General features: G+C 56.5%; 1 protein-coding gene across 6 annotated transcripts; it reads left to right on the top strand.

The window, feature by feature from the left end:
* Positions 1 to 1210: 1210 nt before the first annotated feature.
* arhgef25a (Rho guanine nucleotide exchange factor (GEF) 25a) lies at positions 1211 to 19351 on the top strand. Of its 6 annotated transcripts, XM_053850551.1 has the most exons (17): positions 1211 to 2838; positions 3318 to 3435; positions 12042 to 12325; positions 13943 to 14035; positions 14900 to 15024; positions 15290 to 15356; positions 15420 to 15523; positions 15584 to 15653; positions 16074 to 16163; positions 16258 to 16350; positions 16431 to 16481; positions 16539 to 16616; positions 16677 to 16868; positions 16932 to 17112; positions 17178 to 17383; positions 17465 to 17599; positions 18710 to 19351. In XM_053850551.1, the coding sequence occupies exons 1-17, from the start codon at positions 2743 to 2745 to the stop codon at positions 18830 to 18832; spliced, it is 2106 nt and encodes a 701-aa protein (XP_053706526.1). In that variant the 5' UTR covers positions 1211 to 2742; the 3' UTR covers positions 18833 to 19351. The 6 variants fall into 6 exon arrangements, with proteins under 6 accessions (XP_053706526.1, XP_053706525.1, XP_053706524.1 ...); XM_053850550.1 differs by having other exon boundaries at positions 15290 to 15523; positions 17178 to 17359; XM_053850549.1 differs by having other exon boundaries at positions 15290 to 15523.
* The last annotated feature ends 522 nt before the right edge of the window (positions 19352 to 19873 follow it).

The following is a 19873-nucleotide window of genomic DNA, read 5'->3' as shown; positions in this document are numbered from 1 at the left end:
GAAGCAGCAGACAGCAGCTCACCTTGCTGCTCTGCCCATCTTCTTTATCCCTGGTCCTCGTTGAGAAGCAGCTGATTCTCCGATCTGCTGGACCCTCTGTGTGATGAGGAGGGGGACAGCTGCTCTATCGTCGCTGACCTCAGGACCTTCACCATCCATCCAGCTGGGCCAGACACTACCTGACCCTTTCCCCGGCCTCTCCATCCAAAACACGTGGCCTCACCTTCACCAGGACTCTGGACCAAACCCAGAACATTGGGAGTCACAGGGAGTCCAAGTCCCGCCCATCTGCTTCCACCTCATGGGACCCAAGTTAAAAAATATGCATGGGAGTGAATGGAGAGACGATCCAGCTTGACATAAGCCCTAGATCTGACACGTCATGGAGCGCCACCTGCCCTTTTCACAGATTTAGCAAATATTCATTACATTTGAGACACAACGCTTTAATGTTACATCCCATTGTTTCACCTCTATAAGTGTTTCAACTACATCTAACTCTTAAATCTGTATCTAAATATTACACCTAAATCTAATCTCAGTTTTAAGGACTCAAGCTGCTGTCTTCATTCCTCCACAGTCGCCATCACGGGTCAGTGCTTTCCAGTTGCTCCTGGGTAGCCTTTTCAAAATGGCAGACTTTCCGTGGCCAGCCTGATGGGTGGTCAGAGGAGCCCAGAAGGGGGCGTCCCCATCTCCACTTGCAGGAACGGTCCGTCAACATCCTTGAAACTGAGATGTAAGAGTGAGATTTTACGTGTAGCATTTAGTTTGAACACTTACAAAGATGAACGTATCATGAAAGCGTAGCGTCTCACATATTTGCTAAATCTGTGAAAACATGGCCAAAGCTTTCTGCTCTTCATTTCTCCGTTCGGCGCCCCACTAGACATGTTGAGGTGTACGTTCTAACAGCTGGCGTGCACCGGCGCAGTCACACGACAAGCGGAGTGGAGACCCACGACTGAGGGACGGCCGGTGTGTGACCCGGGCCGGGAGGCAAAGTGGACCAGAAAAGAACTGAGCTCTCCCCATAGACTTCCATGGGGTTGTTGTTTCCAAGCTCGGGTCTCATTGACCGAACGGAAGGAGCGGAGACTGAGGCTCCCAGTTGAAAAGCTTGAACCGAAACAACAACAAGAACAACGCTGAATTCATCACTGCACTGCTGTTGGCACTGCTGCCGCGGCCCGGAGCGGTCGATCATATCGGGAGACCTGCTGATTCCAAACAGTGGCCGGCCAGTCACGTGACTGCAAAGCTGCAGGTAAACAGATTAGGCCTGACAGGAAGCTGGAGGAAGCCCAGCCGCTCCGCTTGTGACGCAACCCTGTTGGCAGGCGCGACCAAAGCACGCCCCCTGGAGACCAGTCGGATCACCGTGGAGGAGACCGAGCAGCGGCGGGGAGGGGGCGCTGAAGATTTGTGTCTGGAGGGTCAAGCGGGTGGACTTGGGAGGAAAGCGGAGAGACGGAAACGGAAGCCGCCTGGCGGTGTTTTGTGTAGTTGAGATGCTGGGCCACCAGAGGACGGCAGAGGTGCGATCAGGGTTGCTGTCGCTGACAGAAACACGAGCGTCCGCCGGATGTGATCGATGAACGACTGGTGGAACCGGACGTGTCAGAACTGATTTCAACTGGCAGGTTGTGAGAAGGAAACACTTCTGTTTCATTCAAGAGTCTTTCTGTGCCTAAGGCTGGGGGGAGTTTATCCTGCGCTCCGGTGGGATTCTTCTGCCTTTGTTGAGGAGAACTATCCTGGAGGTCTCCCAGAGAACAGGCGGAGCACCAAGCAACTGTGGCCCCCTCTCTGCTGATGAATGCAAGGAAGCGGAGAGGAAACCCAGCTCCACTTGCTGCGGCGGGACACACACACACACACACGGGTTTGGCTGATTCGAGTGTGGGTGTGTGTGTTTGTGCCCTGCCTGAAGGTCAGATGAGCACGGCATTAGTCAGAGAGTGATGGTGAGGACCATAAGAGGAGAAGCTGGAGAGGAGGTCCGGCTGGAGGGAGCAGATGCAGATGGGAAGCCCTGTTCCACCAATGAAATCACAGGAAGACTGAGGGTTTCAGACGCGCTCTGAGACCTTCCAAAGCACTCCACGTCGTCCACACACACACACACGCACACACGCACGCTTGTTGTCCGACGTTGTGAGGAAATACAAGCACGTGCACCCCGGCCACGCGTGCGCTCACAAACGGAGAAAGAGCACCGCCTGTGCGCTCCAGCACTGACGCCCTCTCTCACTCACACACTCGGACAAGTCCTGCTCATCAGCACTGCGGCAGCTGGAAAGAGTGTGCTGTGTAATCGATGGCAGACTCTGGAACACTTTGTGAGTTCAGTCCTTATTTGGGGCTTCAGTTCTGCTCCGGAGCCGGAGACCTCCACGCATGAGTGGCCGTGACTCCGGCTGGAGCGGAGACTCACTCCGGATCAGAGACACGCTGGAAGAGTCGGTGAAGAGTTTCGGGTGGCGCAGGAGAAAGGAGGATGTGAAAGTGAAGAAAGATTGATGAGACGCGGAGAGGTCTGGCCAATGAGGGAGGAGAGGCGCGGAATCCAGGAGGGTCGGACGTGAACAGAGAGCAGGATCAGCTTCACACTCCTGAGGTGAAAGACCAGTCGGACAGCTTGTGCCTCAACACGCACTCGCAGGTACCAACCCACTCCAGATGAGTGTGAGTCAGCAGGCACTTCAGGTTCAGCTGTGGTGAGCGTCGGAGAGCGGAGGGATGAAGGCTCTGCAGAAGAACCCGGGGCGCACGGACCAGATGCTGGGGGCCATGGCCGACGTCCTGACCTCTGTGGCCTTCCCCGGCACACCCTGGGTGAGTGGACTGTCCATGCTGAGCGGAGCACAGCGGGACTGCAGGTCACTGTCCGCCGGCCTTGGCTGTGCTGAACAGAGCTGGTGAGAGTGCTGTTGGATGGATGATGATGATGATGATGATGATGAAGAAAAGGAAGCTCCGTCGCTCCCTCGCCTGTCTGTCTGCCCGTGTTTTCAGCCGATTCAGAAGAGGCTGAAGTTTGACTTGTGAATGGCATGAATGAGTTGCTGACAGCTGCTGGCTGTGTCCGCTCACCGTTTCCCAACAAGTTGACTTCATGGTCGATCGCGGTCGGTCTCACTCGCCCGGCTGTTTCGAAGGACAGGCTCAACGGAGACGCTTGAGGGCAGTGTGTGTTTGCAGCTCATGGAAAACCCGGGTGCTGCTTTTGTTGTGTGTTGTATTTGAGGGTAAACAATGGCTTGGCTTCCTGGTCAGGGCCAGCGCTCGCTCACTCACACACGTCTTTGCTCTAGGTGTCACACTGTGAAGCTGAGCTCCACCCAAGCAGAGAAGAGGAGGAGGGGCCTGCAGCGGGCCGGCTGGACCTGGAGGGGCCCGACACGGAGAGTCCGGAGCAGGGGGAGAGAACAGGTCAGACCTGAAAGACACCCACATCCACACTCCAAACGCTCAGGCTCACTCACCCGGCAGCGTTCATCCTCATGACGCTCACCTCCTGTCCCAGACGCTTCTCTCGTCTTCATCCTTCATGTCATTTCACAACACCTTCCACCTGGGCAGGGCTCCACCTTCACCCCCTCGACAGAAGGTTTCTCCCGCTCTTCTTTCTGGCGCAGGGAAGTGACTCATGTGAAAAGCCTTCATCACACAGAGCCGACTCGCCGTCCAGTCTTTACAGGCTCGTACACGAGGCCACCGCCGCTCGTTCCATGGGTGGATCACATCCTCCCAACTTTGATTTGAAATGACAACAAAGAAAGTGATGCAGCTCATTTCAAGACAACTCATTTCATGACTGCCCGTCTTGTGGCGGACCATCATCACGAGCACAACTGTGGTTCTGGTGGAACGGCGGCCCAAAAACGCTCTCTGACCTGCGGAATGTCAGCCCTCCTTAATTGGAGCTGGCTTTACACCGGAGGAAGGAAGACAGAGAGAGAGCGAGAGAGAGCCGGGAGGAAAATGAAATCTTTGTCTGGACCTCCTTGTCTTCGTGTTTCTCTGCGCCGGGCCGGTCCATGACATTGCTGGGGTTACACACAGAGAGTGGCGTGGTGGGTGGTGTTGTCTCAGCCGTGAGCAGACAAGACAAGACGACTGACTCACAGATGCTAGTTTTCATAGGAGTGGCGTGTTGTCTGGAGCGCAGCGGCAGAGAGGAGGAGTGATGGGCTGCGCTCCTCTCTCTGCCGCCCCCCTCAGGCCATCAGAGGCACCTGGAGACCTGCCGCCGGGTGTGGTTCAAGGCTCAAGCATTTCCTTTGTTGAAGGTGCCAGGTGCTGACAGTGGTGTCAGCATGTTCTCATCATCTTCAGGAGACGGATCAACAGAGAGCCCTGGCTGCATCACTTATTGACTAAGCTGAGCACACACCACTCAGGAGCATTCCATGTCCTTCTGCTCCACACGGCCGGGCGAAAGGACGTCCCCCAGTGAGCTCCTGAGGTTCTGCTCTGGAGGACGTACCTGAGAAGGATGCCGTGGCCCCCTCTCGTCTCCGCTGCAGGCAGTTGTTGTGTGCAGAGACATGCCAGTAGGTGGCGCTTTTCAGGCCGTAGTCTCAGGGATTTGATATTGAATCAGAGTTAAACATGCACTGTGTCAGCCCGGTCTTGTCCATGCAGCTGCTGTGTTCCTGGCTCTCATGGTTCCCCACTTGAAGTTCGACTTGGTGCAGAACATTCAAAGTCTGAAGGTGTGTTGAGTCATGGCCCTCACCGTGCCTCACCGAGGACGAGTGTGAGGGCTGATGATGGACAGATGCTGCAGCTTTGCCGAGACGTGGCGGTGCTCCTCCTCACGCAGCATTACTCCCCGGCCAGGTCCGATCCAGTCCCGGCGGCGGCCATGACGGAGACGAGGCGCGCGAGGCAGAAAGTGGTGGAGCCAGCAGAGGAACAGCAGCAGCGAGTGGGGAGAGGGAGAGCACAGGAAGAAAAGAGAAGAGGGGGAGTGGGAACCTGATCCGGAATCAGTCAGCAGCAACTCGAGCTGACTCCACCCGCTCCCTCTCACCCGCTCCCTCTCTCGCGCTGTTATTTGACCAGGCAGCTCTCGGAGGTGAGAGCTCGGCTCTGAGGAGGGCGAGAGTCACATCACGCTACAGGAAGTCCTTTCTCCTTTCGCCGCTGGACTCGGATGTGGACTGTGAAGCGCCACCTTTCTCTTTGACGGATTCAAACTTTGCTGGCTGAGGGAGGCAGGAAGTGACAGAGGAGAGCAGAGAGAGGGCGAGAGCGACGGGCCATGCTCACCTCTGCTCATGGTCCAGCAGCATGAAAGGGGGGCACTACCATCATCGCCATCAGCGGAGCTGCGGCTGCCGGCACTTCTTCCGGAAAGTCCTGGTGAAGTGCAGCTGCTGCTATGCCCGGGTCAGAGGTCAGTGCGGAGCCTCAGCAATAGAGCTGGCCACTCTCTCTTCTTTGATCTGTTCTGCCAAAGTTGGGCTGCAGTCCTGGTGGGTGGGTGTTGGGGCTTCTGGTGTCAGACGGTCCTGATCCCCCCGCGTCAGCCAGATGTGGGCAGCTCCAAAGCCTGACGGGGAGCTGGTGACTCACCGGCTTTGAGCTCAGTTCAGAGCTAGTCCTGGGGCCCTTGAGCAAGACTCCACCCGGTCAGAGTTGCTGACGGGCCGAAACTGAAACACTCACCGTCGGCTGTGAAGAGCCCCAGGTCTTCGGTTGAAAAGCTCCAGAGTCCTGTGTGGTCGAGGCGACTGACTGTGCTCCCCCCCTCCCCACCCCCCGATTGTTTTCCTCTCTGCGTCTAACACCTCCAGCCCCATCCACAGATGTGTGTCACATAAACGGGTCTATGGCGGCGAGGAGCATTAGAGCAATGCGTTTTGAAAGATCTGGCGAGAAGACCGGTGTGTCAGTCGGGTATGTGCAGCACGTGGATGGATCTGACACACTGGCCCGGGTCACAGCAGTCGCTGTGTGGATAGCGGCGTCCGTCTGCAGGCGGCACCGTGTCGAACAACAACACCACATCCATCCACCGTTCAGAGGCTGCTGTGTACAGTCCACACAACCTGCTTCACACCGCTCATGTCACGTGACCTGTACTGTTGTGAGGCCCAGCGGCAGCGAGTCCTGACAGTCTTCTGCCCCTCAGCGTGTCGAAGAAAAAGGCTTCCAGAAACAGCCTTGAAACGTGGCTGCTCTCTTGGCCACCGGAGTGATATACCCCTGGGTCACTCGTCGTGAGTGTGCAGCCTGCTGCATGTCTGCACTCTCTGAGTGCCTTTCTCCTTCCGCTATGGTCCCCAGGTGAATCCGAGGAGACCTGAATGTCAGCATGACTCGCAGAAACCCGCGAGTCCGATGCTCTTATCTTTGTCTGAGCCGGACGGCGGATCTATAGACAGACCTGGTATTGCTCGGAGAAGACTGGGATCAGGTGACCAGACCGTGAGCCGTACGTACGAACAAGAGTTAGTCCTGCGAGACACCTGGCATGACTCGAGTCAAATCCCAGTCTCAGTTGAAGTGGTCGGTCGACTCTTTGGTGCGTGGAGGTGAAGCTCAGTCCGACCCTTCTCCAGGGTCTTCTGTGTCGCTGAAGCAGTCAACCGCGCTGCTGTTACTGGCCTTCCTGGATACATAGCTGGGATTCCTTCAGTTTAATCTCTTATGTAATGGAGATTCTCCTGTGCAGCTCCTGACTGCACCTCGACTCACCCTGTTATCACAGCAACAGACTATTAAAGCAGGTCTTCATGAGCATGCGGGATGGTTCTCTTTCTTTGGTGGCAGGAAGTGAACGTTGGGCCAGTGCAGGAGATGCTAGCACGGGTTCTTCTGTGTCGCTCCAGCGCCTGTCAGATCCTTGTCGGAATGCAGAGCTAAAATGATCGTCCGTGGGAAAGGGTCGCGGTGTGGTCAGTCCAGACGTCCACACGAGTCACGTCACGACCCTGTTGTGGACGCTGGCTACCGTCCCCTTGTCGCTTGCTTCTCCACTGGGGTGGCCATTGTTTTGTGTCTGCTTGAAACCGCGAGTGTTTCTGGACTGGCTGTTGTCTATGAGCTACACACACGGAGACACACTCCCGGATGCCATTTTGTGGTTTTCTTTATTGACCCTGGGCACGTAGTGCGGATGAAGGGAGGATCTGATGCCGGTGGAGCTCCTGCTATGATCCGAGGTGCATCAAAAGAACAAGCCGTGTGCGGCCACGTTCTCCCTCTGAGGACCGGGGAACGTGGGCTCGGATTGCCACGAGTCAGGCTTGTGGATCTGTCACACGGAGGGCAGCGCGTTGGAGGGACTGAGTGAGACCTATCCACGTGAGCTCTCAGTCACTGCCGAGGAAGAAGGTGATTGATCGCAGCAGACCTGACGGAGAGGTGGGAGACGGAGGAAAGCTGCCTCTCAGGCTGGAGGAGCCGGCTGCTCTGCACATTAGCAGGCCATTAGTGAGGCTGATGCTTCCCAGAAGAGAGAGAGAGGGGTGGCACCCGCGTCAAAAGAGACGGTCAGGTCAGGTGAGGACTGCTTGTGAGGAACTGAGGGATCGCTGGTGAACACCTGTCGGCCTCCGTCTCGCTCATGAGCTCTGCTGCTGTCACAGTCACTTGTTCAGAGGAAATCTGGACCACTGCTGAGACACGCCTCCGTGTCCGAATTTCTGCTCCTTTCCTTGGTTCCTGACCGAGGTCCGAGTCCAACTGGCCACCGTCGCTGCGCCTCACCACCTCCCACTGAGCGCCTCAGTCTTCAAAAGTCATGCCGAGGTGCTTCTCTCCTCCTCTCTGATGTGTGTGGCTGCTGACGGCTGCAGCCATCTCGGGTCTGCTCCGCGACGCTTCACTTCAGCATGTCCTCTCCTCCCGCTCATGTGGGCTTCTAAGTGTTCCTTTGGCAGATGCAGGGGAAACGTTGTGGAAAGTGTTCTTTGTGAGGACGCTGGATGTCCAAGGCTTTGAAGCAGACGGAGACGTGGTGGAAAAAGCAAGAGAAATAGCTGATTTGAAGGTATGCTGCGAGGGCCGGCCTTGTTTTCAGCAGCCACAGATATTTTTAATCTTTGCACGCGAGCCCACCCTCCGCCTCCTCATCTCCTCTTACCCTCCCACTCAACCCCCCATGACCTTTCAGCTCCATATTGTTCCTCTCCTGGACATGCAGGCAACATTTCCCAGCGCTCCGCTGGAGAAATGTTGCCTGATTGGTCAGCCTGCAGTGGGAAGACCAATGGGGCGCAGGCTCTTCCCCTGACCATTCTCCTGTTCTCTTTCCACACTCGCTTCCCTTCACTCCTTCTCGGACTCACACCACCAGTCAGCTGGTTATTCCTGCCGAGACCCTCTGCTGCCCGGCTCCCAGGACTGTGCCTCTGTTTTGGTCAGAATCCGGGGAACACGGGAGCAAAGTTTGAGACGCAGGAGTGCATTCCATACCTTGTTTAGGAATCATGCTCCAGTGGGGGCTGGGGGTGCTGAAGTTCAACCCCCCTCTTTGAGACCATATGGCTCTTTTTAGGCTCCCAGGCTGAAGGAGGATCTGCGCAGTCCTGAAGAATGGCTGCGGCCGTGCAAACACCTTGCCTTTGTGCAGGCCTCCTTCTTCTGTCCTGACTTCTGGAGTGACCAGCTCCATGCCAGGTGATTTACACAAATGCAGCGGAGCTTCAACCTGAGCTTTCTCCCCCAGTTACCTCAGTCCTTACATCCCACTGTGTGTGTGTGTGTGTGTGGGGGGGTCCTCTCGCCTCCTCTGAGACAGAAATGCAGTCTTTGGACTGTCTTTGAGAAGCAGAACCATGAAAGAGTTCTGTGAGAACCAGCCTGTGACTCCGAAGGCTCTGTCACCTGTGGGCCACAGCCAGCAGAGACTCACCTGAGGACTCGGTGGGGGACCTTTCCATGTCGACACGTGTTGGCACTGCTGAGAGCCGTGACCCTGCGGGGAGTGTTTGGGTGTTGCGCTGCAGAGGCAGGGGAGCCGTCCAGGTGATGCCTTGTGTTCAGCTGACCGGTCAGAGAAACACGGTTGCATCAGGATACCAATGTGGAGGGCACAGAAGAGCACGCGAGGTTGGTGTGCGCTGCAGCGTGTGACGTCCTTCGCACGCGCAGACGCGTGCCCGCACACACGCACGCACGCACGCAACAGGTGCGTTTTCTTTGGTGTTTGAGAGCACCATGCTTCTTCACAAACAGTCCCACTGCAGGAATAATGAGGCCTCTCAATGCTAGCCAGCGTGTGTGTGTGTTTGTGTGTGTGTGTCGAGTTAGCGTACGTGCCCACATCTGTGCTCCTTTAGCCAAAGGCGACTGTTAAGTACAGGCGTCCCTCACTCGCTCTTCCGGTGTTCAGTTGCCATGGTGATGAGCTGGAGAAGAAATCAGTACGAGAGGAAGGTCCTTCTGGAAGAGTCTTTCCACTCTGACTTCTGGCTGTCACACACGGGAGGCGAGCAGAAGCGTTGTGTTGGTGAAGCAGCCCACGCATCAGGGTGTGTGACGCTCACTGGCATCAATAGCATGAACGGCGGGTGGTGTTGAGATGAAAGGGTGAGCTCTGACTCGTGCACTGACTGAACAAGAAACACCTGTTGAGATGTCCTCCAGGTGAGAGGCTTCTCCATAGACTGGCTCAGGTGCGGAGTGAAGTCACTGCGATGGAGGACGCTTGCTGCCGGGACAGGGGTCTGGACTTGTGACCTGGATGTGGAAGTCACAGCGCAGCTGAGACTCAGGGGTAAGATGTGGCCCTGACTCATGCTCTTTTAGGTTCCATTGAAGGACGGAGTGCTGAAGAGGGGTCTCGCCTTGTGGCAAGAAGGTTGTGGGTTACATTCCTGGGACCGAATTCGGGATGGGCGAACAAAAAAAGTTATCGGGATAAATGTTGTCATTTCACCAATGACGATAGTTATCCATGTTCCTTCTCCTCCATGTGTTGGACACTACAGTCTGACTGTTTGATGGTGGAACTCAGGAGTGGAGTTTGTCTCCAACACCACGGTTTGTTGACGTCTCAATAGAAGAGTGAACTCTGCAGTGCAGAGATGAGCAACTCAATGTTTCAGGTCTCTGGTAGAAGCCGCTGGTGTCTGACAGGCTGCTCTGACAGCTTTATTGAGGGCTTCAATGGAGCCGTCTGTCTGTCTGTCTGCTGTGTCTCATGTCTCTGAACACTTGAACTATGGAGCAGTCTGGACACAGTTCCTAGATGCTGAAACCATCAGGTGAAGAAATGATCATGGAGTCAGAGTCTATTCTCCAGATCATGATCCAAACTGTCAGTCCTTTGTCTTGTGTGGTGAAAAACCTTCTCACAGTTCTCTCTCTCCTAAAATGCTTGTTCTCCATGGCCTTATTGAAGATGTCACTCAGACTTTGAGGCTTTAGAACTTGTTGATGGTCCCTAACTGATGGCGGCTGCTAGCATTAGCGCTGCCTGTGAGAGTGTGTCCTCCATCAGTGAAGCCTCATGGGGACGCGGAAGAGGACGCCACCGTGTTGTCACCTTGGCAGCGGGAGAGCTGCATGTGTTGATGTGAACCAAGGCAGAGGAGCACCTCAGAGAACCTGTGAGGACCACTCCATCTCATCAAAGAAACAGGGATCCAGCTGGAGCCTGTCCCTGCCCTCTGAACTGGACTCAGCAGGGCTGAAGCGACTGACTTCTGATCAGAGACTGGCTGTCTTTGATCCTGGACTCATAAGGAGGAGGGCCTTGTCATGTGTGCAGTGCGCCAAGGAAACCAGTTACCTGAGTGTTGAACCAGTGGTGAGGGTGTGCGCCTGACACAACCCTTTAAATAAACATCCCGCCGTGGATCCGAGCAGCAGTCGCTCTGGTTCTGTGCTTCAGCATGGTCTAGAGCTCAGATGAAGCCGTGCAGCTCAGCTCTCTTGTCACTGATCCGCTGCCTGCCGCTCCTCCTCACTAAGGGTCCAGAAGATTGAGAGGGATGTTGTCTTCTGACCGCTCCTGAGTGGAGCGAGGAAGCTGCTCAGCCAGACTGGGGAGCAGGCGTCTCAGGTCCAAGGTGATGAGGAGCCAGGTGGCCAGTGTCGACCAACAGCAGAGGTGTTCCAGTCATGTGGCTGGAACCCTCTGTCGTCAGGATGGAGTGGGAGGGATGAGATCTGTCATGCTGACAGTGTAGAGGTTCATCCTGCAGCGCGTGGAGGGGAAAATCAGCACGCTCCTCTGTCACTTTCTGCTTCCATGATGAAGCTGTGACCCATATAGATCAGCGGGAAGGTTGCCATAGTGATGGAGGACTGGCGCTCCACTTGCATCTGGGAACACAGTCGGGGTCCGGTTCGGTCCCGTTCACAGGACTGGACCGGGGCTTTCTGAATCTGTGGTTGAACTCACAGAGCAGACAAAGAGAGTGTCTGGATTTGTGAGCGCCGCTGTCTCTGCTCCGTGACCTCTGGTTAGAAGTGGGCCGGCGCCTGCATCGCATCAGCTGAGCGTCATCACCCCCCGGCCTCTTGCCACCTCCACAGGCTTTCTGACCACGCTGTTTTGGACTTCAGTGACTCTGGGCAAGCCTCGCAGACACCGCTTCATCTCAGCAGGATGACATGAGAGCGTCCAGCGGCTTGCTGCTCGCTCTCGTTCTCCTGTTGTTCCTGCAGTGTTTATGACAGCATCATGCGTCTTCATTCAGATGATCCTCAGATTCCTGCCCTGTGGCACGGGAAGTGACCGTGGTCGGCCCCGCCCTGATGGCTCCTGAGTCTCCCACCTCCATCTGTGTGGCGGTCAAAGGTGAGAGCAGGGCAAGCGAGATAAACGCGAGGGAGTGTCTGCGCGATGAACCTCCAGAAGAGCTGAGCATCGACGGCACTGTGATGAAACCAAGGTCATCCTGTCATGCTGTGTCTGTGCAGGAACCAGTCTTCCTCAGGGTTCCTTTCCCTTCAGCTTCTTCACCTCAGCATGTGCTTGAGTGTTGACGGCTCCTCGTCTCGTGTCTCAAATAGAGTTGACTGAGAGCGGCCAACACGGTCACCTCTCTTCACCTTCTGTCCGTCTCTTCCAGACTCGTACTCCGCCGCAGGCAGCGAGGGCAGCATCTCCACCTCAGTGGTCTCCCTGCCTCCGCTGGCGTCCAGCAGCTCCGCCCCGAGCTCGCCGGGCTCCAAACGCTCCGTGAGCACCCTGAAGAAGTGGCTGACCAACCCCGTGCGCAAGCTGAGCGCCGGCTCCTCCGCCGCCAAAGGGGAACGCCAGATCCGCAAGCTTGAGGGAAGAGCTCTCCCCCTCCAGTCCCACGTCCACAGCGAGGAGCCCCTCACTGTCCGGCCTGTGACTCACCGGCAGCTGGTGAGACTCTGGGGCCTGCTGCCTTTATGTTTGTGACTGACGCCTCCCTCAAACGCTCACTGAGTGACTTGAATTTCAAGGTGACCGCCAAGTTACATTTGGCGGTGCACGACGGCTCTCACTGCCTAAACAAGATCTTTGATGTCAGTTTTGAGGTTGCACTTCTTCCGGCGCTTTTGGAGCACAACCTGACTTTTATGAATGCAGAGTCAGTGTTTTACCTTGACACACTCGAACCCATTGGAGCGACAACCACACGCACAAAAGTCAAAGAAAGTCTTATATAGCCATTTATATAATACAATGGAGGCAATGCCCCATTATTTTGATTATTATTTCACTGGTTTTGCTTTTTCTGACTACAACTGCAATGGGAAGGTTTCGTCTCAGTGTGGCACACGTCCTGTTGAGGCTGCAGTCGCACCGAAGTGGCTGCTGTTGCTCGCCTCTGTGCTCCGTCGCGCCGGAGCATCACTTCACTTCTGACTTTCGAGAGAAAATGCAGCGTCCATACGTCACATCAGCACCGTTTCTTCCTGCACCAAAGAAAAAGTCATCTATAAAAGTCTATGTGTCGTTTAACTGGACCTATCAAGAGGATTGAAACAGAAAAAAATGGGTACATGGTTTTTTGATTCCGCACTTTTGACGCATTTATTTTGCTCTCTTTAAGCGGTGCTTCTGAGCGTTGGTGGCGCCTGTGGGCTTGATACCGTCATCTGTCGCAGACACTCACTCAGAGTGGAGAAAGGCGCGTCGCTCTCTTCACACCTGTGTGATGTCAACACGCGACTCGTGAGCTGATGGAAGAGAACAGAATGGCCTTTATTGTCCCTGTACAGCATACCAGACGTGAGCGCGACTGCCTGGGCGCAAGCATGTCAAAAGAATATGTGAAAAACATGAGAAAACATCAAGTAGGAACTGATACACACAAGCAGCGGCAGCAAAAGAGCGTAACTGATCCGGATGTAAACTTTGTTATTGCACATAGTCCTTTCTTTATTGCACCGTGATCAGTGTGGTCAGTAATAATGAATTTTGTGGACTGTTTTGTCTGGTGTTGTTGTTCACGACTGAGACGACTCTCGGGAGGCAGCCGTCTCTCAGTCTGTTTGTCCTGGTTTTGTGTGACGTCTGCCTGACGGTAGCAGGTGGAACAGAGAGTTACTGGGGTGGGACGAGTCCTTGCTGAGGGTGGCGGGAGATGGCCATGTCCTGCAGGCTGAGCAGAGAGCAGCCAGTGATCTGCTGGGCTGTGTTGATGACTCTATGCTCTCTGTGGAAGGGGAGAGCAGCCTCTCCTCCAGCTCGTTTCTCCTGAGCACCCTCAGGAAGTGGAGACGTTGCTGAGCCTTCTTCACCACCGCTGTGACTGCCGTGTCCCGCTCATGACGTCATGCCCCTTGTAGAAAGCCAATGGCAGTATTTGGCTTCCCGACAGTGGTGACAATACGGTGACTTAGATCAGCGACTTGACGTCGATAACTTTGTTTGAAATAGTCACGCGTTAGTGGACTCCTCATTGAAAAAGGTTGTGACATAAGAGTAACGCGTGACCGCCATGAATAACAGTGTCCCTGCGTCTGTCTGTCTGTCTGTCTGTCTGTGCTTCAGGAGTGGAAGGACGGACTGGCCAGCCCAGAGGACCTTTCCCCAGCCACGCTGCACTCGCCCAGCTTCATCACTGACTCTGTGATCGGCTACCAGGTCAGGCCCGACGAGCTGGACTCCCTCTGCTCTGGAACACATGCCACACAGAATCTGTCCCACCGCCCTCATGTCTGTGGCCCCTGAGATGGATGGTGACTCGCTGCTGTGAAGCTTTTTCGCTTCGCGGTGAGGTCAGAGTGCCGTGACCTGAGGGAGGGGGTCGGTGAAGAGCTGGTCCCAAACGCGCCATGCTGGTTCACATGTGATCAGAACAGGTGACGTTTGGTCAGCAGGAAACGTGAGACGCGGTCGAAGCGCCTGAACGTTGCTCTACCTGACACCAGCAGCCTGACCGACTCGCTCACCATGACTCCACTCGCCTCGAGCAAAACACATGACCTCATTCTCCCCTCAGAGGGGGACCACTACGAAGACTCTCCTGTTTGTCACGGGACATCTGGATGTGATCAGGCTGGCCAGTGCTGGCCCGCTCCGTCCGTCCGTCCGTCCGTCCGTCCGTCCGTCCGTCCGTGTCTTCCTCCATGTCCTGCTGCTCAGATGCAGGGATTAAAGGGGTCAAAGGTGCTCGATGTGTTGAGGCCCGTGGACGTGGTGAAGATGCCGAGCTATTCTTCAAACACAATCAGCTGGGAATCCACATGATGGTTGGCCATCTTGCACGTCCATCTGTGGGCCCCAGGCATGAGAGAACAACCCAGTCTGAGCTGACTCCAGCCCCCGAGTGAGGCAGGATGGACAGCTCACATCGCGGTTGTGATCTGATCCCATCACTCCCTCTGCACCCCCTCATGTCTTCCTGCCGACCCTGGTCACCGTGGCAACGTGCATCACCTGGCTCCAGCTCTTTCTCCCCGGTCAGGCAGATGATGCGCAGCTGAGCGGTCTCTCTTCTGTCCTCAGGGCGAGCAGGGCTTTCTGCAGGAGGACAGCGGTTCTGTGCAGACGGATGACACGTCCAGCCAGTGGTCGGCCGCCGCCGCCGCCGACACAGAGGAGGAGAGGAGGAGCGCCTTGGAGAAAAGCATGTAGGTCCCTTCGCTCTGCAGCCTCCTGTGTTCCAGCCTCTGCTCTGCCACACACACACGCTGCTCTCGCTCACACAGCAGGGTAATAAAGCGTCCTCACGCCGTCTTCGTTTGGTTGTTATGAGCAGCAACTGCTGACACACTGCTGGCGCTGGCTCAGCTCAGTGTCTGGAGGACTTTTATTTGGCCTGACTGGTGCCACTGCACTGTCGCCAGCATGTTCCAACGCAGCTGCTTGGGTGCGCTCACGTGTTGGTCTCCTCAGGTACGTGCTGAAGGAGCTCATCGAGACCGAGAAGCTGTACGTGGATGACCTGGGACTCATCGTGGAGGTAGGCCGGTGGGTTTCGGCTCACTCAGACCTGAGCTGGCCTTCGTGCTCTTTCTCTCTCCAGGGATACATGGGCACCATGAGCTCCAGAGGAATCCCGGAGGACATGAAGGGAAAAGACAAAATTGTTTTTGGGAATATTCACCAGATATATGACTGGCACAAAGAGTGAGTCCCGGCCTCCACTGACGTGGCCATGTCGGCGATCACTTCCTGTTTCCTCTGCAGATACTTCCTGGCTGAGCTGGAGAAGAGTTTGGCTGAGCCGGAGCGACTGGCTCAACTCTTCATTAAACACGTGAGGATGAGGCACACACACAAACACACTCTCTCTCTCTCTCTCCAGTCAGTGGGTCTGGCTCAGCCTCAGCCAGTCCGTTTGGACTGAGGCTAAATAACCCGCGGAGCGGCTCGCCCGTCCGGCTCTGTGGACCTTCTTTCTGGAAGGGTTCAAACGCGTGTGGTGGAAGAAAGAGACGCGCGCGTGATCTCTCCAACGTGCCTTGCCATGCGCGTCTTCTTGAACCCCTTGTTGGTGGACAGACCTGAGTCTGTGCCTGTCCCTCAGTCCCGACAGAGGCATGTTTCTGTTGCGCAGCCCCGGCACTCATGGGTCTTCCAGCCCAGCGTGCAGCGGCTCAGTGGCCCTGCAGCGCCGCCGGCACGTTGCTAGGTAGGGCACTGTCACCGACTGGCCTGTGTGTGCTTGGGCCCTCAGGAGCGCCGTCTGCACATGTACGTGGTCTACTGTCAGAACAAGCCCAAGTCCGAACACGTCGTCTCAGAATACATAGAAAGCTACTTCGAGGTGGGTTTCCCTCCAGGCATGTCACGTGTGGTTGTTGCTCTCGCTGCCTGGCCGCCCGCGGCTGTCCTGACCGCGTGCTGTGTTTGTGAGGCAGGAGCTGAGGCAGCTGCTTGGCCACCGGCTGCAGCTCAGCGACCTGCTCATCAAGCCGGTGCAGAGGATCATGAAGTACCAGCTGCTGCTGAAGGTCAGACCGGCTCCATTTCTCCGTGGGAGTTCCGTGTGTTGGCGAGTGCCGTGGTGACCACGCTGTCTTTCTTTGGACAGGACTTCCTCAAGTACTACACTAAAGCTGGGATGGACACGGACGAGCTGGAGGTACGGCCGCCTTTCTGCCGTGTGGTGACGCCTGAAAAATGTATGGCTTGCGTGCAGCGAGCGGCGGAGGTGATGTGCTTCGTGCCGAAACACTGCGACGACATGATGAACGTGGGTCGGCTGCAGGGTTTCGAGGTGGGTTTGGAGATCAGGCAGACATGGAGACGGTCCTCTGAGCTCCCGCTGCCTCTCCAGGGGAAGATCACGGCTCAGGGCAAGCTGCTGCAGCAGGACACCTTCACCGTCACCGAGCAGGACCGCGGCTTCCTGTCCCGGGCCAAGGAGCGCCGCATCTTCCTGTTTGAGCAGCTGGTCATTTTCAGCGAGCCCATCGAACGGAAGAAGGGCTTCTCACTTCCAGGCTACATCTTCAAGAGCAGCATCAAGGTGAGCTGGAGTCCTCCCGCCAGAGGTTCTGATGCCCAGCAGCACTGAAGGAGTGTGTTCCAGGTGAGCTGCCTGGGGTTGGAGCCGACGGTGGAGGGTGACGAGTCTCGCTTCGTGCTGACGTCCAGGAACCCCGACGGGAACGTGGTCCGGTACCAGCTGCAGGCCTCGTCTCCAGAGATCCGCCGGGCGTGGACCAGTGACGTGGTGCAAATCCTGGAGTCTCAGCGCAACTTTCTCAACGGTGTGGCGACTGATGCTGCGCTGCACCTCGCTGGAACCGGGCTGACCAGGGCGCCTCTCTTGCAGCGCTGCAGTCTCCCATCGAGTACCAGCGGCGGGAGAGCAAGTCCAGCAGCCTGGGCCGCAGCGTGAGGCCGGCGCTGTCCGCTGCCCTCCGACCTCACTCCTCGGCTTCCATCGACCGCCAGCGGCTGCCGTCGCTGCACTCCCACAACACCTCGCTGCCCTCGCTCTACCTGCCCAGCCAGGTCCAGAGCCGTGGCTCCTCTGAGGTCTGCCCCTCCTGCTGGGCCGGTCCCCTCTGTGGTGCTGATGTGTCTCTTGTGTGTCCCCGCTTCCTGTGGTGCTTGCAGAGCACGCTGGTCCCGTCGTGTCCTGCTGACTCCCGCCATGCCTCTCTCTCACACGTGCACCCCACTTTTGCTGACCCCCCCGGCCGTCAGTCGCTGTCCAATGGAGTCCACACGCCCGCCGCGCCGCTCACGCAGGTAACAAGCTCCTGCTGTCATGTGACCACTTGTGAGGCAGGTGCGCGACCTGCTGGAGGAAGGGAGCAAGAGCGGGATGTTTGCTTCCTCCAGCGAGCTGCTGCGACTGAGACGGGGAATTCCACCTGGGGGGGGGGCTTCCTGTTTGCTCCGCTCAGAGGAGTCAGTCACCTTCATGTTGACCGTCGCCTCCTTGTTGACTCAGACTGGAGCAGCTCGGTCAACAGGAGGCAGGCGAGGCAGAAGCAGGAAAGGGGTCAGATAGAGATCAGGGCTGTAAACAGGCAGCAGCGACGGACGACGCCTGGTGGTTCTCACAGCAGCTGGCTGAAGAGTGCCGTGTCTCACTCGGAGAGTGCAGACCTGCGCTGCTCGGCTCCAGCGTGTTGTGCTCCATTTATTTCATGGACTGGGAGTTAGTTTGGAGGGCCAGCAGGTGGCGCTAATGTTGGGGCTCTTGTCGCGGCTCTTGTCGCGGCTGCCTGGAACCACATCCAGATGTGGTCATGTGACCTTCCTGACTCTTCCAGTTCTCTGTTTTCACCATCAGTTGTCAGGATGCTGACGAGAGCAGTGTTTTCCAACTGGTGAGAGAGAGTCAGGTGTGGGGCGTCACCTCATGTGTCCGGAGACAGAGGCGGCGATATGACGCCATGAAGTCATGACAGTGAGAAGGTGTTGAGGAGATGATTCTTTCTCTCCATGTGAAGAGAGGAAGAATCACTGTTGTTATGAAGCAAGTTCAGGCAGAGAAGCCAAGGATTTGTCTGGAAACTACAGTCACATCATGCAAAAGAGAAGTGATCCCATCCAAACAGTGATTTCAAGTCAGTCAACACATCAATGAAGCATGATCTATTGAGCCATATTGCCGCCTCTTTCTGGACACATGGGAAACAAAGACATCTTCTGCCATGTGTTTGTGCAAACAGCCTGGCAACAGAACAAGCCAGTGTCAGTAGCTGCAGTGTTTCACCAGTCAACAGGGAGTTTCTACAGGACTTGAAGCACCAGTGAGCTTTGGCCCAGGCTCCTGTGGCGCTGTCAACCAAGGCGCCGTGGTGCCGTCGTTCTGGTCAACTGACGTGACAGGTTCTCTCCGTCCTGCAGAGAGCAGGGGAGGGCTGCCGGCGGGGACAGACTGCTGACTTGGGGAACCAGGCTCTCCCAATGGGCCCATCTGCCGGACGGCGACCGAGCAACCTGGCTCAGCTTGTGGAGGACGACCTGTGAGCGCTGGCCTGTGCCAGCACTGGACCGGTCCTCTTGCTGCTGGGATGCTGGAGACGGATCCGACAGAACTTTCCAGAGAGAACACGAGAGTGGCGACCTCGAACCCTTTTCTGCTGACTCCTGATTATTTGACCTTGTGCTTTGTCTCCCCGCCCCTGACCCAGGGTGGCTCTGTGGGTCGGCAACTGGAGTCACATGTCAATGTGGCAGTGGGGAACAGCCAGCTGTCATACAAGGAGAACCTCAGTCTTGGACGTGAGCGTGCCCCCTGCAGAGTCTGGGACCTCACTCCTCAGGCCGGAGTGGGACCAGGAGGAGCCTGCGGAACTTTGTGCTGAACGTTGGGGTGGAACCATGAACCTGAGAAGCAGCTGATGTGCCGTCACACCAGGGAACCACCCAAGCTGTCTCTCTCTCTCTCTCCCTCTCTGTCTCTGTGTCTCTCACACACTCACGAAGCAGCCGCCGTGGTGTGGACGGATGATCGAGGAAGATAAATCCCACTTCTGACTCTTCAAATTGACTTTTGATGTCCAGTTTTTAGTGTCAATCAAACAAAAGAGATGAGACCAACCGAGGGGAAATGCACCTGGGAATCATGGGAAGGATCGTTGGGAGCTGGTCCTCCGCGGGGTGAGACCCCTTCTCCACCTGCTGGACCTCTGCTCCTGGGGCTCCGCCTGGAGGGTCAGCAGGTCCTGCGCTGCCCCCCACATGAATGCACACTCCAGCGGGCAAATGGCAATAAAAGCTGCGCTCATGAGGGAAAGTGTTGTGCGTGTGACGGAACCAACCAGCGCAGATCCAAATCAGGCCGTGGCACCTGGAGAGGCGGGTCTTCTGGTGCCACGTCACCGTCCCGAGACGAATCACGGCGGGAGCAGCCTCGTTCCGGACCACGCGGGAGCACAGGTGGTTGTCCCGAGCTCCGCTGCGCCTCGGCCGCGCCTCGGCCGCAGCAGCACACGGCCCCAGCGGGGCTCAGGTAAGCTCGCGCTCCTCTCCGCTCCGGTGTCCGCGTCGCTTCGGTCGGTGACCGCG

The sequence above is a fragment of the Synchiropus splendidus genome, chromosome 18, assembly GCF_027744825.2.
Source record: "Synchiropus splendidus isolate RoL2022-P1 chromosome 18, RoL_Sspl_1.0, whole genome shotgun sequence".
Lineage (NCBI taxonomy): Eukaryota > Metazoa > Chordata > Actinopteri > Syngnathiformes > Callionymidae > Synchiropus > Synchiropus splendidus.
Note: the sequence above shows the minus strand (reverse complement) of the source record. Positions and strands in the feature narration are given on the sequence as shown.

Coding starts and splice junctions, on each gene's coding strand:
- arhgef25a (XM_053850549.1), top strand. CDS start 2,743: ATGAAGGCTCTGCAGAAGAACCCGGGGCGCACGGACCAGATGCTGGGG. Junction 15,654..16,073: donor CTCAACTCTTCATTAAACAC/GTGAGGATGAGG, acceptor TTGGGCCCTCAG/GAGCGCCGTCTGCACATGTA. Junction 17,600..18,709: donor CCGCCGCGCCGCTCACGCAG/GTAACAAGCTCC, acceptor TCCGTCCTGCAG/AGAGCAGGGGAGGGCTGCCG.